General features: G+C 38.6%; 1 protein-coding gene and 1 non-coding gene across 4 annotated transcripts in view; both read left to right on the forward strand.

Moving 5' to 3' along the window:
* The window catches only part of FRMD4B (FERM domain containing 4B), a 193957-nt gene that overhangs the window by 165018 nt on the left and 14658 nt on the right, over positions 1 to 14281 (forward strand). For all 3 annotated transcript variants that reach the window (XM_037130749.2, XM_037130748.2, XM_037130750.2), the window contains exons 12-17: positions 6132 to 6208; positions 7561 to 7699; positions 8163 to 8304; positions 9145 to 9278; positions 9389 to 9508; positions 10832 to 11060. In XM_037130749.2, coding sequence (XP_036986644.2) covers positions 6132 to 6208; positions 7561 to 7699; positions 8163 to 8304; positions 9145 to 9278; positions 9389 to 9508; positions 10832 to 11060 — 841 coding nt within the window. The remainder of the gene's footprint in view (positions 1 to 6131; positions 6209 to 7560; positions 7700 to 8162; positions 8305 to 9144; positions 9279 to 9388; positions 9509 to 10831; positions 11061 to 14281) is intronic.
* LOC119038299 (U6 spliceosomal RNA) lies at positions 6840 to 6946 on the forward strand. The gene has a single exon (XR_005080393.2). It is a non-coding gene; the product is annotated as a U6 spliceosomal RNA (small nuclear RNA).

Genomic DNA, 14281 nt, shown 5'->3' on the forward strand with positions numbered 1-14281 from the left:
TCATTGCTTGAGAACCACTAGTCTAAGTAAAATGATAGGGACTCAGTGTCCTTTTCTACAAATGCCATAATTGATGCTTTTTTTCCCCTATGAGGTAGAACTGGGAGTTACTCCTTTTTTCTTTCTTTTTTTTTTTTTTTGATGATATAACAAATGGGCATAGAACACACTTTTGAGAAAGGTAGGATGGTGGGCTGTGGTTAGGCACTGGGGTTTTAGAGCCTGGTGTGCCTTGCCGTGAATCCCGGTTCCACCCCTGTTAGGTATGTAACTTTGGCTAATCTACTATCTGAGTCTCAGTTTTCTCTTTTGTAAATGGGATTCAAAGCAGTACTTCCCATTGGGTTGTTGGGAAGACACAATCTCAGTCACATAAATATTTGATGGATAGAAGAATGGCTAGGTGGACAGAAAGTAGGTTAATTTGTTTCTAAAAGCCCATAATCCAGTAAGATTCTATTTTTGTGGTACTTCAGAAGACCAAACAAATCCACTACCTGATTCATAAACAGTATATTCACCAAATATAATGTTTTATAATACAAAATAAATAAATCAATGATACCATGATTTTGTTTTCTTCAGTTTATAGCATGGGATGACCCTATGTGGGTCATTGATGTACAGTCATGTACTCCAGCTGTGACGAGCCCACATTCAGTCATTCTGAGATGCATTCGTACTTAAATTATTAACCTATATCATAAGTGCTATTTTTTTAAAAGCCTCTGATGACGTCTTTCCTGTCCTTGCCTAGTGTTAATTCTCTGTGTGGTGTCTACTTTCAATTTGTCAAGATTTACACAGACAGTTTGATCCTTTATGTCTGAGCCTTTTCTCTCTTCATTAACCCAGCAGGTCCCTCTGGCTGGTGGCAAGTGTACACTCCTCAGCATTCTTGAACCTGTTGGGGCACATTCCTTTACTGGGTACCCAAGACAGGAAGCAGCTTGCTGCCTTGCATCTCCCTGTGGGGTGTGCCCTTGACCCACTTCTCCCTCCCCATCTGTGACCTCCATGTAGCAGGACAAGTGAACACATTTCCTACCTAGAGGGTGTATTCAGAAACCACCAATGAAATCAACAGATATGCAGCAGTTTTTACAAAAGTTGAAACTTAGAGAAATTGGAAGCCTGAGTGATACAGGTGTGTCTACAAAATAACCTGGCTGTTTCTCATCAGCAGAAAGAAAGATAGGGGATCCAGACAGCTGTTTCTTATTCTGTTTCTGCTGTTAAGTGTCTGTCCTCCATCTGCACAAAGGCATGATAAAATTAGGGAATTGGACTGAGAGTCCTAACAAATACAACTATCTTTATCACTTACCAAATATTTATTCTCAGGCAAGCACTGGGCTAAGTGTCTCATAGACATAATTTCATCAAACCTTTCAACAATCCTCTGAGATAGGTGCTGTTGGTCCTACTTTGCAAATGAGGAAACTGAGACTCTGGAAAGTTAAGCAGTTTGCCAAATAAAACACAAATGATGGCACCAGAATGCAAACCAAGGCAGTTTGACTTGGTCCAATTGGTTCAGGTAAGCCCCACAAGTGAAGGGACCTGGCCATTATTCACCAACAATAACAGGGCCTCTCATGTAGAAGGTGGACAAGAAATATTTGTTGACTCAAGAGGAATGAATAAACGACTCCATGAGCTACTGAAGTATGCATCACCCTGTCTCCTAAAACTCCCTCTGCTTTTCTTTGTAGTCTTCTAATAAAATTTGACAGTAGTTTCTAGTATTTAGGAACCATTGAAACTGTGGAGTATGAATGAGGAAGAGGTGATTTCTTCTGGTTCTTTTGAGTCTATAACAGAGGGATCTAACCAAAAAATTGATTGTAGATTTCAAGAAAATAGCTTAGATATTCAACCAATGGACTTCATTAAATAAAGTATAATAATGCAGGCAAATTATTCTAAAATCATCAACTTCCTTTACATCTAAGGATAAAAGAAATGTATTCTGATTATGTAATATTTTGCATAAGTACACTTTCAGAATAGGGTTTGAATCTGCTTTGTTTTTTGCATCAAATTTTAAAAATTTTGACACTTTTTAAAAAGATTTTATTTATTTATGTTTATTTACTTACTTATTTTAAAGATTTTGTTTATTTATTTTTAGACAGAAGGGAAGGGAGGGAGAAAAACAATGTGTGGTTACTGCTCATGCACCCTCAACTGGGGACCAGTCCACAACCCTGGCATGCGCCCTGACTGGGATTCAAACTGGCAACCCTTTGGTTCACAGGCCAGCACTCAATGCACTGAGCCACACCAGACAGGGCCATTTATTTATTTTTTAGAGGGGAAGGGAGAGAGAAAGAGATGGAGAAACACAATGATGTGTGAGAGAAACACTGACCAGTTAGTTGCCTCCTGCATGCCACCAACTGGGGACCTGGCCCACAACACAGGCATGTGCCCTGACAGGGGATCAAACCACTGACCCTTCAGTTCACAGGCTGGTGCTCAATACACTAAGCCACACCAGCCTGGGCGACACTTTTTTTTTAAGACAGAATGATTACTGACCTTAGGATATGTTTCTTCCTGTTGTAGCTTTAGATTATCTCTTTGTTAGTGACATTGTTCTTATTGCTTCTCTTTTACTTTTTCTATTTATTTAGTGGTCTCAAAATTAACCCCAGCTATTATTTCATCTGTTGTTATCTACTTCCTTCTTTGATGCTGAAGGGCACAACTGGTTATTCTAGATTGGTGTAGAGTAGGAAGAAATCTGGAGATCTAATTTATAGTTTTTTTTTTTATGACATAAGTATTTTCACCATAGATTCTAAAAATTGTACAATTTCTAACTTATACCTAGTAGTAACTATCACATAAACAACAATAAATACTAATAATTGACTGTTATAATGCTTATTTAATGATCACTTTAGAGAACAGTCCCATTTCATACTCTTAACTTGGTGTTGCAAGGCAAATAAAGCTCACTTAAATCTCCAAAAATAGTAATTTGGGGTTGGACAAAACGTTGTTTTCAATTTTAATATGAGAATTACAAATGTGTTTATATATATAAACACATGCATAAATAATATATATAATACTCATGTCTTACTTAAGACATTATACCTGGTAATAATCCTACCCTATATGGGCACCAGTTATTCTTGAAATAATAGAAAATTTGCCTCCTTCTACCTTTGAGCTTTGACCTCTTTAAGGCCCCTTCATATTTCAGGTGATTTAGAATAGTTCTTATTCCATTACAGACCATCTCTTTAACATAGAGGCCCCAACAAATCAGGTCAATCTGGTGGATAATTCTTTGACCAATTTCCCCTTCTCCTTTCATTGCTCTGAAATATCTGCATGATTTTGACAGGAGCGTGGAGGGGGGCTCTTACTTATCCTTCCAGGAAAACCCTGGCAAAGAGGAAGGGAATGGAATTAGTCAGTGGCCTGCCGTGTGGAAGGCCCTGTGGCGTGGGCAGTCTTTCAGTCTTTCAGTCGAATACTTCACATCAGCTCCATTGCCATTTTCAGTTTCATCCTGCCTTTCTGAGGTCAAAAGCACAAAAAACAATATAAAAGCTCAACAGAAGAATAATTTCAGGAATTTCAAGAGAAAAAATGAGCCTATTTCCAGCTGCTAGCTGAATCTAGTGCCCCCACAACTACAAGTATTTTCCTAGCAACCTCAAACATTGATAAGAATAACAGTGATAATAAGTGTCTAAAATAGAGGCCTCTTAAATGGTTAGGAGGTGGACATCACACTATTGTATAAAATAGACTGATCTAGGTTCACTTTATGTATGCATATCATTTTAATTTGAGAATTTTCATTTCTTTTACTTTTTAAAAAAATACAAATGCACCAAGAAAATGACAACACCTAAATAACCACGTAAATTGACAAATACTAGTATTTTGTCATATTTACTTCATCTTATTTTTATTAATAAAAGAAATGAAACATTACTGGTAATTATGTTTTCTGTACCACTTGCCCCTTGTACATTCTACCATCACTGCCCTGGTGGCAATTCCAATTCACTGTTACAGGCGCATATAGGAAATCACATTTTGCATAAACTTTTACGATTTCAGGTAGGGAAATGTCTTTGCCTTTCAGACATAAAATCTCGTCCCCAGGACTTCTTTTGCAAACCCAGTTGCCATCCAATTATTTCAAATTCTTTAAATAAGCTGAAAGCCTCTCACCTTTTAAGTAGGGTTTTGCTTGCAGGAGGCACGTTTGCTCTGAAAGCCAGGGACCTGCTGAATGGAGGCAAAAGAGCTAGGATTTCAGTTAGTAAGCGCTGGGGGGGAGGGGGTGGCTTTCAGAGATCGGGTTTCCAGTCAGGCCCTGGTTTTTATGTGTGTGGGAATGGACGCAAAGGAAAACACAGCTGCGCTGCGCTGCGCTGTGGCTCTTCCTGTAGAACCTGTTCGTGCCCAGGGTGAGTAACTCCGTACAAATGGCTCCCGGAGCAGCTCCGGTGAAATCTGTACCTGCGTGGAAAGCAACCTACTTCCCAGGAGGATCGTCTGAATCCGCACTGTACCCCATTTAAAAAATGAGTCTCTCTTCTGGGAAAATCTACTGGTGAGAACTTTGCCCTCCCACTGGTCTCGGAAGAAGGAGTGGAGCTGGGGAGGTGTCCCCTGATAAGAGTTGCTGATGTCAGCCGTGGGAGGCTCACTTTGTGAAACTGAGTTACACCTAAGTGTCTTATGAAACTCAGTTCAGAGCTCACTGTGTGCTGCTGCTGTTTGGGAGGGGGAGGTAGAAAGAACCTTAGGGTTTTCCCTCACATTTCTGACCCGGTTTTGGAACGTCTGGATTAAAAGAAACCAAAGCCTCAAGTCTACGGACATTTTAAGAAATTGGTATGTAGCTTTAAGCTTTCACTAATAACTCTTTGAACCCGGGTGAGTGTTGTAGTTACTGATGACTGTGTGTGTCCTAGTGTGGGCTGGTGTGTTTCACTCTAGGAGTGCAGGTCTAGTTTGAACACTTGTCTCCTGACTGCACATGCACGGGACCCTTAAACTCATGCTGTTCCCTTACATGAGGGTTACATGTTTGCAAAATACTTTGGTTTCTGTACTTCAGGAAATGGTTTTACTGATAGCACATTTCAGAGCAGTTATTTAGATAATGAAAATGCTCTTTGAAGAATCTTTGAATATAATTTTTAAAATCCAGCCAAAGTCTAATAATAGAATGAAATCACTGTTGCTGTTATTCCCCTAATAATCAAGACTAGAAATGGAGTAGAGGAACTCTGTGACATCCAAGTTCCAATAAGAATAGGCTCAGGCTAGCACAAGGTCTAACTTAAGGGGCCAGCAAATACAGCACGGTACACTCAGCTCGGTGAAGCTGCTTTTTACAAATTATGTGGTTTTCAAAAGCACAGTGTTAGTAAAGTCTGTTTTCTCCCAATAAACTGGCAAAAAAACACTGAGTGCGGCATTAGAATATCAGCAGTGGGAATATGGAAGTGGGTTCCATTTACAAAAACTGGAGGCTTCAGCTCAGAAACCAAAAGGGCAGCTGGCTCCTGCATTCACCCTACCCCACCCCTGCCTCCAGTTCCTGGTTTCTGTCCCTTTTAGGGGAACATCTGTAGCCAAGAAAACTGGTGTCACGGAGAATCACCCCTGCTTGGGGTTCCGGTTTACTTTCACTTTGCTTTCTTTTGAAATTTGATCTGTGGTCTTATTGAAACATCTCCTTGAATATCTTTCCTTTTAAATATGCTATCAACGTCTTTGATCAGTAGGCGTGTGCTTACTGGAATCTATGAGGATTTCCTTACTGACTCTTTTATTTGGTTGAGTCACAGGAAAACTAGTATGCATATTCCCCACAGTTGCCTAATTTTATTGTTCAAAGAGTTGTTGGTAAAGATTACTGACAAAGAAAAAAAAAAGATTACTGTCAAAGAAAGAAACAGAATGGTTTCAGCTTGTAGCTGGTTTGTAAAGAGACTGCATCACGTTTGTGCTTAATCTTAGTGCACCTTCTTGATTATGTGATTATTAAGACTTAGTGAAACATTATTAAGATTATGTGATTTCTAGACTTGGTAAAACAACATAAATTAAAGCTGTGTGGGTTTTGTGTTTTCTTAATTTACTAGCTATTCCAATGGAAACAGCTGGAGAACTTATATTTCCGTGAGAAAAAATTTGCTGTTGAAGTTCATGACCCACGGAGGTGAGGATCACAGTTTTTTCTCCGTATAGTCCTGGTGACTTTATGAATAATACTATGAACACTCATGTGCAGTTTTTGCATGGACATGTGTTCATTTCTCTTGAGTAAATACCTGGGATCAGAACTACTGGGTAAAGAGCTAACTCTTTCTTTAACCTTTGAAGGAATGGCCATAAGGTTTACCAAGATGACTACGCCATTTTCCATTCACACCAGTAATGTATATGGGTCCATTTTCTCCACACCCTCCCCAACACTTGTTATTTTCAGTTGAGTTGTTTTTTTAATAGTCATCCTGGTGGTGTGAAATAGTAGCTCATTCTAGTTTGAATTTGCATTTTCCTCATGACTGATGATGGCTGAGCATCTTTTCATGTGCTCATTGGCCATTTGTATATATGTGTAGAAATGTTTATTCAGATTCTTTGGTCATTTTAAAATTCGGTGTTCCTAAAAAACAGCTGCCAAGTTATCAATGTTAAAGTCAGGTTTTTGGTTTCTCTAAACTTTTCAGAGTGATTCTTAATCAGTTTTTAGTGGTTGCTTTTCAGATACATTTGTGAGTGTTTGGAGGTAATAGGGATGGGGGAAATAGCCCTTCGCAAAAAGATGACCTAAATTCCTACAAAGAATGCTCACTTCAGCAGCACATGTACTAAAGTTGGAATGATGCAGAGAAGATTAGCACAGCCCCTGTGCAAGGGTGACACGCAAATTCATGAAGCATTTCTTTTTTTTTTTCTGTGCGAGGTTAGGGGGAATAAATTGGCACAACTCTAAAAAAAATGATGACCTAAATTCCTACAGAGAATATTGGTCTCTTTTTTCCTCCTTTCCCTCATCCTTCTCTCTTTCACCCTGTCCTCCTGTATATCTGGTTTGTGCATAAGCAGCACTCTGGACCAGGTTTGAACTTGCGTACTTTCAGGCAATATTATTGTGTTCATCCTTTAATAATGTCTGAGCCAGACAAGTCTATCTAGATCCAAGATGCTCCTTCACCTACAGGAAGGCGCTGATGCCATAGATCTGCACCTCTAAAATATTATCACATTTATTCCAGACTGCTTGTGAGGGATTTAACTAAGTATTTTAGTACAAGCTAATATACTAAAATACTGAGGAGGCAGACTATTCCTTATCTGCCTTTGAGAGGGTGTATGTATTTTTAATACAATAGTGTTACAGAGAGATATTACTTAGGTGTGATTGGCTTTGTCATAAAAGAAGAAAATCAGAACCCTGTCAGCATGAGAGTGTGGCAGCGGAAAAACAGTTAAGAAGATGCTCTACTACATTATATTTTGTGCTATGAGAGGCAAATAATTTGAATGTTTTTCTTAATCTTTCAGGATTTCGGTGTCAAAAAGAGCCTTTGGGCAAAGTGGCCTCTTTGTGCAAACCTGGTATGCAAACTCTTCTCTCATCAAGTCCATCTGGGTAATGGCAATTAGTCAGCATCAGTTTTACCTGGATCGGAAGCAAAGCAAAGTAAGCCACCAGAAGAGGTTCCATCAGAAACTTGTCTGTTTTATGTTCAAAAGATAAGCATTCTCAGAAAAGATGCAAGCACATGGGTTTTTGTTCTCTTAGTTTTCTTTACTACATGTTTTAATTTTTCTTATATTTAAAAAATGAGCGATGTACTCATAAAACCTGATTCAAAAGTTGTACAGTTTGCCAGCTTTTCAGCATACTTGTAGGTATACCCTGGTGACATTTTAAAGCTCATGACTGAACTAAACCATAGGAAAGAATTGTGAATCGTTATTAATATGTTCTAGCTACAAAGCTTCAGTATCTTTTTTTCTGAAGAGTATCCTTTTAGTACATGTATAAAAATTCTAAATTGTCCTCCATGTTGACATTTTTATTCTGTAGTAACTTACTCATGATATTAATTTGAAATAGGTTTAATTAAGTGAATTCTATTACAGTGTAGTATATCTTACAGGCAAAAATTCCTTCAGCCAGAAGTTTAGACGATATCGCAATGGATTTGACAGAGACGGGAACACAGAGGACCTCCAAACCGGTCACTCTGGAGGCGAAAAGTCAGTTCATTATGGCCAGCAATGGCAGCTTGATTTCCTCAGGTAATGTCTGGTATTAAGGAAAGTAGAAGCAATCTTTTCTTTATTTCACTTTTTTTTTTGTTGTTGTAAACCAATTTTAAATGTATATTTTAACCTCTTGTTTGGGGAATAAAATAAGCATATTAAAATTACACTGTGTGGCAGTTTTGAATTAAAATTTTAAACTAATTTCAAAAAATATAAATGGGTTGCATAAGTAACAATATGTACAAAGATAGTGAGTGCCTAGATGTGGCTTAGAAAGACATTTTTCTCCCCATAAATTCCATCAGTTTCTTGTTTATGCCAATACTTAGTTTTTGATACAGGCAGTTGTCTAATTCTCCATTTAGTACAAAGTTAAATGTGACTGAAAAGCTTTGAATGCCCACCCCACCCCACCCCACCTCCATGGTGATGGATTCCCCAAACCCTTCCTATGTAGATTTCTGGAATCTTTAATAACTAAGTACACATAACTTCACTGAAATGGATGCTCCCATTGAAATCCCATTGTCAACTTGTGAAACTGAAGCACAGAACATTCCTTTGCCCTGCTTGCTTGCTTTCTGAAAGAACATTCTAAACAGGTCCCTCAAGTAATATCTAACCTTCTCACCTGCTCAGAAAAATTAATTTTTTCCTAAAAATGGTTGAGGCAAAATGCTCAACCATTTTATCAGGGTATTTTTGATGCCCAGAGGCATGAGAAAATGTTCTCTAGTTTCCTTTTATTATATTCAGAAATAAGGAAAAAACTACCATTTACTAGCAGGTTTGGCTTAAAAATCTTTTGTCCTTTGAAAAGAAAGGAAACATTCCTTGTTTAAACCTTCCCTGAACCCCTTTCTAATTCTCCAGGTTCTCAAGACTCAGAAGGTAGTGAGGAACAAAAGAGAGAGAAAATCCTTGAACTCAAGAAGAAGGAAAAGCTGTTGCAAGAAAAACTCCTGACAAAAGTCGAGGAGCTTAAGAAGATCTGTTTGCGGGAGGCTGTGAGTGTCTTCTGCTTTGTGGCGGGTGGGGCGGGGGGTGCTCCTCAAATTGTGTCTGACAACTCCAGCCTGTGTCTGTCATCCCCTCTCAATTCCATTTTGTTCTACAGGAGCTCACAGGCAAAATGCCGAAGGAATACCCACTGAACGTAGGTGAGAAACCTCCTCAGGTCAGAAGGCGTGTGGGTACCACATTCAAATTAGATGACAACTTGCTGCCCAGTGAAGAGGTATGAGTAACCAGTTCCCAGCGTTTCCATTAACAGTGAGACAGAAAAGCTGTCTGTTGACTTGTTCCTTTGGGTTTTGAGTCACTGCTGTGCGTTTTTATCTCACTGGTTGAATGAGATGATGCAGACCAATTGAATTCTTTCTTTTATGCACAGTTCAATCGAAATTGTTATTTCTCACTAATAACGCTTCCAAACATGGAGAGTATTCAAAAAAAACCCAAATGTTTATAAACAGAGAAACAAGGATTAAGAATTCTAACATTAGATTCTTCTACTTAAAACTAAGTGGCAACCTATGACAAATACTTTGCCCTCTTTGAAGTCATAATTCTCAGGTCTCAGTTTCCTTATCTATAAAAAGGGGGTGCAATGATTGTTTTTCCCTCTGAGGATGCAAGCAATATTCAATGAGATAATACATGTACAGCATGTGAGTACAGTAAAGTCAAAAGATTTGTTAGCCATTATAGAATGTCCTTTCTCATTGCATGTTATCAGTGTCACCTTACTCCTGTTTCTTATAGAAATTTAGCCTTCCTGAAATGAAAGCAATTTCTATCAATAAAAGTGAGCTTTGCTATTTATTGAGCACTCACTGTATATTCAGCTCTGAACTAGGAAAAGCACATATACTTATGTAAAATACATGTTATCTCTATTTTACAAATAGAAAAAAACTGAATCATTAAACAATTAAGCAGTATGTCCAGGGTTGTACAGTAGGAACCACCAGAAAGAAGACTCACCCCCAGATTTATCTGTCTCAAATGCTATGCATGTTAATACAACATTCCACATCTATGAATCTTAGGTTAAGAATCCCTTCTTAAAAAATATGATCTTCACCTAACTGAATGAATGAAAGGCCATTCCTTTTGAAAAGGAAAGAGGGTCCTGGCTGTTGTAGCTCCATGGATTGAGCACGGGCCTGTGGAGCAAAGGGTCGCTGGTTCAATTCCCAGTCAGGGCACATGCCTGGGTTGTAGGCCAGGTCCCCAGTAGGGAACACATGAGAGGCAACCACACATTGATGTTTCTCCTCACTCTTTCTCCTTCCCTTCCCCTTTCTGTAAAAATAAATAAATAAAAAATATTTAAAAAGAAAAGGAAAGAGGATGAGAAGTTTATGTAAATGGATGAGGGAGGTCTTGTCTTTCAGGAAAATGTTTGAGGATACCCATGTAGTAAACCTTAGGGAGATTTTATTCCCAACGAGCATCTGATTTGAGAATGCACAACAAGTTTGATTTTTCTCCCAGTGAGTGTGAGTGTGATTGTATGTAACCATAGAAATAAAACAGCATCATTGTATAAATGCAGGATCCTGCTTTGCAAGAACTGGAGAGCAATTTCCTAATACAGCAAAAGCTGGTTGAAGCTGCAAAGAAACTTGCCAATGAGCCAGACCTTTGTAAAACCGTGAAAAAAAAGCGAAAGCAGGAATACACGGATGCAGTGAAAAAGCTTCAGGAGATTGAAAATGCAATCAATGAATACCGAATTAGATGTGGAAAGAAACCTAGCCAAAAAGGGACAGTAATGTTACCAGGTGAGTAACAAGTAAAGTTTTTTTGAGTCCCATAGTCAAGACTGTTGATGATATGTAGCATTTCCAAACCAGTTCATTTGGTGAGACATAAAAGAAAGAACAGAATTAAAAGTAACTTTCTCAGGATAAAGATGGTTTGGAATGTCAGTCTGAGAAAGTATGTAAACTTGGTTTTTGGTGACATTCTCACTATTGTAATAATGCTACCCTACTTCATTGCTTTAATTTTCAAGATGAAAGGGCTTTCACAACAATACTCATTCATAATAAGACAGATTTACCTGTAACTGGCCTGATGTCATTGCAAGAAATAACATTTGACAACAAAGAGTATTAAGAGAGTTGGGTCCTACCCACTAGTTTTGCAAAGGTTTTTAAGGCAGACCATAGTTTTTAAGGACCTATTCAACGTAATGTAGCTGGAAAAGAGCTCTTACAATTACTGTCATGTAATTCCATGGAGGCTACTTAAAGATACAGGCAAGTGTGCATGATATAACATAAAATGCAAAAAGGCAGGATACAAAATTGTAACCACAACATGTTCCCAACATTGTATAAATATGTCCACTGAAGACTTGTTGGGAAATATTTTAAAATAATAATAGCTGTAGAATTTCAGGTGACCTAACTTTCTTCTTAACACTCTTGTACTTTCAAAATTCTCGACATTATGTATCTAAAACTTTCATGTTCAGGAAGAAAAGTAAACTAAAAAATCCCATTTATGTAGACTTCAAGTCCCATTGGCCTACATATTTATTAGCATAGTTTTTAGCCTTGATCATCGGTTGAAATCTGATTATATATTTGATTCCCAGACTTTTTCTTTTTTAAACATGTGTGAAATTGGGGTAATTCTTATACTAAACTTATATAGTTATAATTGGTGGTAATTTTTTTCACTGAGACATAAAATAATCACATGTATTAGATTTGACAAAATATGGTAACTAGGTTTAAAGCATAGGTTTTATATTCAGATTTAGAGCACAGGATTCATATTCAGGTTTAGAGCAGAGGTTTTATATTCAGGTTTAGAGCACAGGATTTTAAAAAGAGAGATAAACCCTGGCCAGCATGGCTCAGTTGGTTGGAGCATTGTCCCATAACCAAAGGGTTTCAGGTTCGATTCCCAGGCAGGGCACATGCCTAGGTTGCATGTTCAATCCCCGGGTGCAGGCGACACTCAGTCCAGGGATTATACAAGAGGGAACCAATCAATGCTTCTCTCTCACTGATGTTTCTCTTTCATTGATGTTTCCCTCTGCTTTCTTCTATGTCCAAACCCAATTTTAAAATGTTCTCAGGTGAGGATTAAAAAAAATTAACAGCAGAGATAAGACTTTTGGAAAGTGAATGCACAGATATCAACACCCAAGTATTAGTCAACTACAGCTGAAGAATTTAGGATGTCTTTGACTCTGAATGCAAAATCCAGCTGGCCTTGGTGGTGACTCACAGAGAAGGCTGATTAGCAGTGCACTTAACTTTCATAGCCATTTGCCGTGCCCATTCGTCCTCATTGTGCAGGATTTCATTGTTCTTGACAGTGACTGGCATTTGTTTGGACAGCAGGTGGTGCCAATGGTTCAGTATTTACACTGGATAAATGTTTTGTAAATGTGTCTGACACCTGACTATACTGGCACCTTGCCTTCAGGCTCTACCATGTGTTTAATTAAGAGATAGTCTGCCTGGTTTTGGTAGAGGTTAACATTTGACGTTAGATGGGGTAGATTCCCTTCACAGTGGCTTTGAATCTCACATTGGGGGTTCATATTTGCCTGTCATCTTGCCAGTACTTGACACCAAGTAAGGAATGGTTTGCCAAAGCAGAACAACTAATCCTGAGAGCACTGTGGGCATGTCCAAACACCAGAGTTCTTTTGCCAGAACACTATATCTAGGTGACAGAATAGTAAGTACAATTGATATTTATTGACCACTTGTCCTCTGCCAGGAGTTGGGCTACACTTTACACCCATTATTTCATTTAATGTTCACCTCAGCACTATTCACCAGGTCCTGTTCTTATCCCATTTTAAAATTGAGCCAAATAATGCTCAGAGAGATTAAGTAATTTACCAAGATTTGAACCCAGGTTTGTTTAATTCAGAGGTTCTCAACCAGAAGCAATTTTGGCCCCTAGGGAACATTTGGCAATGTCCAATGTATTTGGGTTTGTCAAACTGAGGGTAGGGTGCTGTGGACATCTATGAGGTGGAGGCTGGAGATTCTACAAACCAAAGCCAGCTCCCCACAACAAGAATATCCAGTCCAAAGTGTCAGCAGTGCCAAGTACTGCTGAAAGACCCTGGTCTAATTGAAAAGTTTATGTACCACAGAGTCCACACTCTATTAAGAAAAGGCCCCTTTCTTCAGGAAAGGTGTCTAAAAATAAGCAATACTAACAATAGATTCTCAAATGAGCATTTATGTATATGAGGACTGTCTGGAAAAAGTCCAGCCATTGTTAATATAATGAGACTGTTTGTGACATTATGTAACCTGGCATCCAAGGAGAGTGGACTGGAATGCACATGTGAGAACAATGACAACTTCACTGTACTAACAAGCGGGGGTTGTAGACGTCAGTGAGTGAGCATGTGTACTGTGTGGCCATGGCATTCAAAATGAGCAAGTAGAGCAACATATTTGCATCACATTTTACTTTAAGCTTGAACATTTTTCTATGGAAATTATTTGGGTGATTCAGGAGGCCGTAGCTATGGACAGCTAGTGATTGGCAGTTTCATTACAACAACTCGGCAATCATACATCACATCTCATGCAGAGTTTTTTGGCAAAATATCAAATCACCCAGGTGACTTAACCTTGTTACAGCCCAGATTTGGTGCCCTGCAACTCCTGGCTTTTCCCAAAACTAAAATCACCTTTGAAAGGGAAGAGATTTCAGACTGCCGATGAGATTCAGGAAAATATGATGGGGCAGCTGATGGCAATCAGAGGAACTATGTGAGTTCCCAAGGTACCTATTTTGAAGGGGACTGAGCCGTCATTGTCCTGTGTACAATGTTTCTTGTATCTTCTTCAATAAATGTCTATTTTTTCACATTGCATGGCTGGATACCTTTTGGACAGACCTCATATATTATGTAACACTTAGCACTTAATGACATGAATGGCATGATTTTTATTCCCAGTTTGTGGGTTATAATCAATCGATGTATAGGGTAAAGTTTTCATCCCATGTAGAA

The sequence above is a fragment of the Artibeus jamaicensis genome, unplaced genomic scaffold (assembly GCF_021234435.1).
Source record: "Artibeus jamaicensis isolate MK-2021 breed Jamaican fruit bat unplaced genomic scaffold, CSHL_Jam_final contig_1157, whole genome shotgun sequence".
NCBI lineage: Eukaryota > Metazoa > Chordata > Mammalia > Chiroptera > Phyllostomidae > Artibeus > Artibeus jamaicensis.